Source organism: Anastrepha obliqua, chromosome 1 (assembly GCF_027943255.1).
Source record: "Anastrepha obliqua isolate idAnaObli1 chromosome 1, idAnaObli1_1.0, whole genome shotgun sequence".
NCBI classification, from domain to species: domain Eukaryota; kingdom Metazoa; phylum Arthropoda; class Insecta; order Diptera; family Tephritidae; genus Anastrepha; species Anastrepha obliqua.
Window position 1 is genome coordinate 93,286,825 of NC_072892.1, and position 8,854 is coordinate 93,295,678.

Here is an 8,854-nt window from a genome sequence, read left to right on the forward strand (position 1 = left end):
TGCCATATTTTATTCTCAAACTTTTATTTTATTATATTCTTCATACTTATCCCACCTAATTCTCAAGTTCACATTAATAAGTTTATATACGTTTTTCCACAATTTTTATTTACCGTCTTCTCCAACGCTTTCTGGCGAAATATTGTGAAAATAAATATGAATTACCAAACGATTCCTCCTGCAACAATATCACAACTGCAATGCAAAAAAAAAAAAAACTCAACATCATTATCAACGAAAACCTTTCCATTTACAAAACTCTTCTCTGCACTGCCTGAAAATTTGATATCTTCTCTTCATTCGCGTTTTCCAAATACACAAAACCACCTCGCATTTCCACAAACCGTCTGATCGCTATCATGCATCCATCCGTCCATGCAATTGCCATCATTGCCATGCAACAAAATATCCAACTGGTCTGAACTGAACCAAATAAATACTCGTCCGTTCATACTACGCTGTGTGTGCAGCAAGAAGGAGAGAACGATGGCGCCGAGGAGTTGGGCATCGCCAATTTGGGCGGAGTGTATTTTGTTTTGTGTGTAGGCAGCGTATTCGCCAGCGTCTATGGCTTACTGGAGTGGCTTTGTTCTGTTTATGGAACGGCGCGTAGAAACAAGGTACATGTGCGGGAAGTAATGGTAAACAGCGCGGTTGCTTGAAAAGAATGATTTAATTTTGAAAGTATTTTTCGTACGGATTTTCAGTATTTGTAGATTGTTCGAAAAAATTGGGTGAATCACTAAGGTCGTTAGGAATCCAATCAACAAACCATGCTTGTTATAAGCTTCCTCGAACAAGAACTCCTTTTTTTGATGACGGCCACAGAAAGTTCTTCATGTAGTTTAGGCACGACGCTCATACGGTCGTACTACTCTTTTCGCACACGACAGAGGTTAACTTTAATATTTATATCAGGAGGTTCAAAGGGTTTTTTTTACAGATTTAATTTTTAAGGAGGCAATTCGTAGCCAAATGAGTTGGTGTCCGACTACCGTTCGCAACTGCGCCTTTTCGAGTATCCGGGCAAGAAACACCAAAATATAGATAACGTTTTTTTAACAGTATTCGCCCCCGGCAGGCAACGACAAACATCTGAGGGCTGTACTGTCTCCTAATAAAAACCACCTTCCGGGTTTTTAAGTCCGATATAAACAAAAAATTGCGTTAGAAAATTGTCAGATGAACGTTTTTTTCTATATCAGCACCTCAACTTTTCTTAACAATTAGAGACGGAACAAAATTTGGCAAACTCTCCTCCATCCTCGACCAGACTAACCCATCTATCTTATATTTACTTTTTAAATTTTCTATTATTTATGAATGATTGCAACTCTGGTGTCAGATGCACACACGTACAATGTATAAAGTAAATCCTGGATATAACGAAACTTCATAAAACGAAAAACTTAATATAACTCCATAGGTATTTGTATAACGATTTTGAGCATGGAGGTAGTGACGATTAGGGTACCATTGGTAAAATAATACATATATAACCAAGTGTCGACCTAAAAGCTTTTATGAATGTTGACTTTTATATTTCGTTTTTCACACAAAATTTGATACAGGTTCTTTGACCCATCTTTTTGAATAGGTAAAAATCGAAGACAAGCTGAAACACGTGCAAGCAAAGCAGCTGTCAACAATTGACTGAACATTCAAAATGTCCGAACTCGTCGGCATGAGTGAGAGACATGAGTACCAACATATCGCCACAAAAAATCGAAATTCGAATATACTATACGCAACCTGCAAAAATTCAAAATTCGCCATACCTTTTGAACACACCTCGTATGTATTGGTGTATGAATTAGTATATATAGTATGCACAAATGTGAATTTTGGAGCAAAGGTTATAAACTTTAAAGGAGAACTTAGCAGAGAAATACTTAGTAGTTAATTATAAATCATATCTAAATAATTGTCCTCTGTTTTGCCAAGGAAATCGTAGAATATAGTACATTGCTTGTAGGGCTTTTAGCTATTACTCGTATTCTGTTCTTCTATTACTTAGTCAGCTGCTCGCAAACTCTATCTGAAATTGCATACTTTTTTCATTTCAGATCCTCCTTTCGTTTAATTAAATTCGTCGGTAGTTAAATGAAGATCATTTTTTTATATTATATTTTTCAGTTTTAATATTTTTACCAGCCGTTGTCTGCTTGTATATTAGTGGTGGTTTTTCTCTCTATGGAGATGTTTTTATATTGAATTATTGTGAGAGTACTAGGAAATGTCATTGGGATCAAAATTTCAGTTGTGGTCGAGGTGAATTTTGTGGGCTCAAAGATGTTATACCTGGTAATAAATTTTTGTAGATTACTTTATAGGATAAATACTTTAAGACCTTTAGTCCAGACATTACCGCAGAAATTGCTGGGAGACCTTTTCAAGCAACCACTGTTGCATGTATTTGTGTATGTGCTAACTAATGGCAACAAAACTTAATTCGATTTACAATACTACATAGCTGATGAAACGCAAAATGAATGCAAAAAAAGTGAAATGTGAATTTTTCCATCTTTCACAATAACTTTCGAGAACTGCGTAACGTAATTTGTAACTGTGGGCACAAGCAATAACCGCCTAAGTTAAAAATCGTGTTTTTTGGAAGAACTACTTTACATATCTGCACATTATACAGATACCATTTGTAAATAAATTTAAGAAAATATAGTTGAGAGGTGGGATGATGTAGTTTTGTTAGTAAAAAATAGTTTCATTTAATAGTGTAATTCTTTCATAAGCCGATTTAGGCATCTATTGCTTGTGTCTACCGATATATTTAAATCTAAATTGAATGACGTCTTACTAATAGCGTAAATAATTCAATAATGTGGTGGTTTTGTGGTGTCCAATTTAATTTATTGTTATTATCTATATTTATTATTTATCTTTAGTCATTTTTTGTAATGTTCTAAGAAATATTTTTTTCCACGCAATACTCACACATAGAACATATTTTTCTCGCTTATTCTTAACAATTTTATATTAACTACTTTTCATTTAAAATTTTTCATAACTAAAAGCTATAATTGAATAGATTTTCGTAAACAATTGGAAGGAAAAAATTGGTGCATTATTATTAACTTTTTTTTGAGTTACTACGCTGGGTACAACGTATGGGAAATTTCAAAAAGAGGACTTGAATAAATTTTCTGCATATTTTCCATTTGATGTCTTCAAGATAATATTTTTGGTATTTTTTTCAATACTATCAGTACAAATGGTAAAAAAGAGTTTTCCCGGTGGTCTAGAGATCAAAAATTTAGGTTATTTTCAGGAATTTTTTGTAAAATAAAAAAAACTAAAAACGATATATTATTTAAATTTGTTAAGCTTTAAAAAACTTTTTTTACATATTTTTTTTTAGTAATTTTAAAAATGGCGCTGCAGTTGATCATCCTGGAAAACTGGACCTGGGCGGTTTTGCCTATTTTGTCTCTTCTATTTATCTGAAATACAAAAACCAAAAAAAAAAAAATATTAATGACTGTAGCTATGTGCCGTACTAGAATAATAAAAAACGAATATCAAAATGACGCGGTTTTGAATTTGACACTCTAAAAATCGGTTTTTTTTTTCAAAATTTAATTTAAAAAAATACTAAATAATTGAAATCATAATATGATTCTAATACAGGTGATTGCTATTGATTTTGTGAACAACACATTAAAATTTCAGACGATTCGGTTGAATTATTATTTTTTTTTGACAACACTTCGGTCTGGTGTCGTTTCGAGATAAATGAGTTTAAAGTTTGAGGTACAGGAGCGCGCGAACCGCTCTCTACCTAGTTAATGGGCTATAGAAGCTATAATACTGGGGATTGCCGCATGAAAATTTTACAGTAATGAAATTTCTAGACCACCGGCTCTTCTTAATAGTAGTCGCTCCTCAGCAGGCGATGGTAAGCCTCCGAGTGTATTTATGCCATGAAAAAACTCTTCATAAAAAACTTCTTCCTTGCGAAGGCGACGATAAACTGCAGACATGCCATGTCTCTATGTAACCCCTTGATCAAAAAGTTCCCGGAATATATTCAGAAAATGCAAAAGTGATATTAGATCAAAAGTACTACTTATTAATTGTAAAGCACTTTTGCCAGCGTTTTGTCCAACTGTAGAAATTGAAACTACATATATTTTCGGTAGAGCCATCAGAGCCGTCTTCGATTTTCGCATTATTTCCATTCGGCTGTGAAAACGCGTTCCATGAAGTGGTTTTTTGACTCGATTAAACAGAAAAATATCACAGTGAGCCTTATCAGGTAAATTAGATAGCTGTTGGGAGGCATTCGTTTCCTTTTTGGGCAAAAACTCAGAGATAAGGATGACAATGTGGGACGGTGGGTTATCATGGTGCAAAATCCGTAAGTTGTTTTCCCACAAATCTTTTCTTTTTTGACAAATTACTTAACGTAATCATCTCATACCGCCTAAATAATAGTCCTTAATAACTGTCTGATCTTCTGAAATAATAACCGTGAGCATTGCTTTCTTTTTTGACTGAAAACAACGTGGTTTTTGGGTCTTGGTTCTTTCTGAGCTCTCCACTCCCTCGATTAATATCTAGATTGCGTGAAGTACTCATAAACTTACGTCTCGTCTCCAGTGATAACGTGTTTGATAAATGTTGGATCGGATTCAGTCTTGGAAATGGCATCATTGGCTATATAAACGTGTTCCTTTTTTGCATAAAATTAATTTCCTTCGTGACCAACTTTGCAGCTACGTGACACAAACACAAATCATTAACTACAACGCCATGAACGGATCCCTAAGCAAAGTTTAAGTCCTCTGGCAAATCCCTGATAGTTAAGATGCGGTTATTGATGAACTTTTGTTTCACTTTATTGATGTTTTCATAAATTTTCGATGTTGACAGCCTGCCATTGTCCTCGATGGACTCACGATTTCTTCTGAAGCATTCATGCCACTCGTAAATGGCTGTTTTCTTTAGAGTAACATTACCTAAACATTAAACAGTTCCCAACATTTCTAAGGTTTTCACACCATTAAATCCATTGACTAATAACTCAAAAATGTAATACAAACTCGTTGTTACAAATTCAAATCAATTTTTGAAACAGTAAAAATCAAGACGGTGCAACTTTTACAAATCTCAAGCAACGGCGATGAAATTTTTGTAGTTAATCACAGTTAATCACAGAACAACCCTATTCCTTGCAAGCAGATCATCTACCCAACGTCATTTAAAATAATCATCAACAAACCATTCGATTACCACGTTACCTAACTGCACGTGGAACACACATGTGAATTTAGCATTCAACGGTTCTTCTTTTTAGTGGTAATCAGAGGCTCGAAAAAATGATGATTTTCAATAATTTTTTTGCTAGTCAATTGCCTTATTTTACAAAAATAAAAACAGAGCATTAATTCATCGACTTGACTTTAACAAAATTAAAAAAATAATGTATAATTGTAAAAGTTATTGCTGTTTGTTGTGATTGCCCGTTTCTCCAGAAGTCTCTCGCGGTGATCTTCACAAGTCCTTGGAGATTCATCTAAAATCAATCGGACAAGAGAAATTAGTTTTATTAATAAATAATCTTCTGCCTGATCGAAGCTTTTTTTTCAAAATTAAAATACGGCGGTCTCAGGAAATATTTTTCAGATTTTCGAAAAAAAAACCGACAATTAATTGTTTGAAAAATTCGAAATTTTGCAAAAAAAATCCTTCGATCAGGCACGAGTTTTCTGTGTTTTTCAAAAATAAATAAATAAAAATTCTAGAAATCTACGCAGCGGTTTTTAAGTTACAATGATCACCAGTTCAAAAAACATAGTTTTGAGAAAAGCGCATTTAAAGTTTTGCGAACACTCCGGAGCGCCCGAGCGCCCATTCTTAATTATTGAATAACTCTAAAAGTATTCATTGGATTTATTTCAAATTTTCACACAATATTTTTAAGGTATTAAGCTTTAAGAAAATATAAACAAAAAGATCACATTTTTTGAAAATTCTGACTACCCCTAACCCGTTCAGCTACAACATACCATCGAAATCGTAGCACTAAACCCATTATAGTTATAGTAAAATTTTGCTATTTTTTATGCAATGTAGGCATTTATAGCTAACTTTCGTTGCCAAATTGTTTTCCTTGACAACACTTCGAACACTTAAACTAACATCTTGAAGTCTTCTTTAAACTCTCTTACCGTCTCCGGTAGGTTTGAATTTATTGTGTACACTCAACACTCCATATACATTCTGCAAAAAAATATCGGGAATTATTCATTTAAAAGTCCTCCATAGAGTCGCAGAGTTTACAGCTTGATCTGTCAATTAGCTTTTTTTTGGCATTTAATTATATCAGTCAACCGCAGGTATGCTCTGCGATTTTCACTATAGATAAAAATATCGGTCAAAGAATTTGTCTTAAGTTGTGTGTGTTTGAACGGGCTTTCGTGTGCCATCAACGTTTTCAACGAATAAAAACGTCGAAAAAGTCAAAGAAAAGGAGCTGGAATACCATCATTTGAGTTTGAGAGAGATAGCTCGTGATCTTAGCGTGTCAACAGGCGGCTGAATGGTGCTATCCATATGAGCCGAAACCCAAAAAACCACGTCAAAATCGGTCAAAGGTGAAAGTCATGCTACTAGATTTCTTTGATTATCATGGTGTTATGCACTCGGAATTTGTTTCAAATGGGTCTACGGTAAATAAAGAATAATATTTGGAAGTTATGCGAAGCTTAAGAGAGAATGTGTGTAGGAAACTGGCTCACATTGTGAACATTTTTCGACCAAAAACTCGACAAATATCATCGAATAACCATCGAATCATCCGCCGTAGCCGAATGGGTTGGTGCGTGATGACCATTCGGAACTCACAGAGAGATCGTTGGTTCGAATCTCGGTGAAAGCAAAATTAATAAAAACATTTTTCTAATAGCGGTCGCCCCTCGGCAGGCAATGGCAAACCTCCGAGTGTATTTCTGCCATGAAAAATCTCCTCATAAAAATATCTGCCGTTCGGAGTCGGCTTGAAACTGTAGGTCCCTCCATTTGTGGAACAACATCAAGGCGCACACCACAAATACGAGGAGGAGCTCGGCCAAACACCTAATAGAAGTGTACGCGTCAATTATTTATTTTTTTTAACCACCGTATTCACTGGATTTAGCCCCCTATGACTTTTTGCTTTTCCCAAAACTTAAATTGCCACTCCGCCGGCGCTGCTTTGAGTCGATAAAGACCATTAAGGAGAATTCGCTGAAGTAGCTGCAGAAAATCTCTTCAAACGCGTTTAAAAGGTGCCTTGATGATTGGACTAATCGTTGGCATATATGTATTGCTTCGAATGGTGCCTATTTTGAAGGCGACAAAATAAATTTTGATGATTAAACAATTATTTTGCGTTTTATTGAACAATTCCCTGTACTTTTTTGACAGAATGTATGTAGCTATTTTGCCTCGAATTGAATTAGGAAGCCAAGAACTGATTCATATAATTTTTCAGGCAATGTTCAACTTAAAAATATATGTAGGTATATTCACCAAGCCATATATTTGTATTTATTTCTCGTATACATGTTTTTTACTACTACAATTTTAGTCTTTCGACAATCTTCTTAAAATTTGCGCAACCATTTTTCACCCACCATAAATAATATTGCATGCATTTATGTAAAAACAAAGGTTCGCATACTTTCTAGATCCTCTAACTCTTTAAGTGCTTGCTTAGTACAGGTGCGTCTCTTTATATGCACAACTGTGCCTTCATGTACACATCCACTTACTATACTCTTCAAATAAATGGCTGCTTTCAATGTGCACCTGCAACTTACACACAAACACCCCCTCCTCCTCTCTAATTGCATCGCTAAGTGTATCCACGTGTGCATTAATTTATTTCCTGCGTTCTAATTAATCTAATAATTTCATCAATTTTTCCTTCTCGTCTTCATTATTACGTGCAGGTGTCCTTCAAAACCGAACTCATCGAGGAGTTCCGCTTTGTTATGCAATGCTCGGGCAACACCAGACCCGTCAAGTATCCAAAGAATTCGAGCCGCAGTCGCAGTTCCCGTTCCCGTTCTCGTTCACATTCTCGTTCCAGTTCGAAGGATTCTTCATTGTCGGTGGATTCCATGCCAATGGATGAGAGTAAATTACATCACATTAACGAGCATTCAAAGCACTCTAAGTGAGCGTAAAGGAAGGCTAAGGAAATATTTCAACTTTGAACTATAAATAACTTATTTGATTGTTTTGCTTTAGTGTTAAGTAAGTTGCACATTGTTTTTGTTGTAAAGCATATAAAAGGTTGATGTTACAATTCAATATTTTCAAGAGTAGAGTGTCGCCATTATTTATGTTATAATATAATACTTAAAAATAAATTGAAATGTTACTCAACACTATTAATTTTATCAAAACTTATATTTCCTTGCTTTCGCTGTTGGGTGATAAAGTGAAGATATTTCTTATTTTTGACATTTTTTGACATTTCTAATATTCTCTGTTTGATAAAACAATAAAATAAACAATGTAAAAACTATAGAAAGGGATGAGTCTAAAAGTAAAAGAAATATTGACTATGAATAAATATAGAATATAAAAGTAAGAAAATACTGCTTTCAAATAATACTACCAACACTCAAAAATTTTTTGAGAAGGTTTGTACACGGCGACCGCCGTAGCCGAATGGGTTGGTGCGTGACTACCATTCGGAATTCAGAGAGAACGTACGTTCAAATCACGGCGAAACACCAAAATTGAGAAAAAGTGTTTTTTATAGCGGTCGCCACTCGGCAGGCAATGGCAAACCTCCGAGTGTATTTCTGCCATGAAAAATCTCCTGATAAAAAAAATATCTGCC

The 8,854-nt window shown here is 34.7% G+C and overlaps 1 protein-coding gene across 2 annotated transcripts in view; it reads left to right on the top strand.

Moving 5' to 3' along the window:
* LOC129253153 (glutamate receptor ionotropic, kainate 2) overlaps positions 1 to 8,380 on the top strand; it is a 35,890-nt gene extending 27,510 nt beyond the window's left edge. The window contains exons 14-15 of one of the 2 annotated variants that reach the window (XM_054891420.1): positions 471 to 620; positions 7,953 to 8,380. In XM_054891420.1, coding sequence (XP_054747395.1) covers positions 471 to 620; positions 7,953 to 8,183 — 381 coding nt within the window. In that variant the 3' untranslated portion in view covers positions 8,184 to 8,380. The remainder of the gene's footprint in view (positions 1 to 470; positions 621 to 7,952) is intronic. The other variant, XM_054891421.1, reaches the window with a different exon arrangement.
* Positions 8,381 to 8,854: the final 474 nt, after the last annotated feature.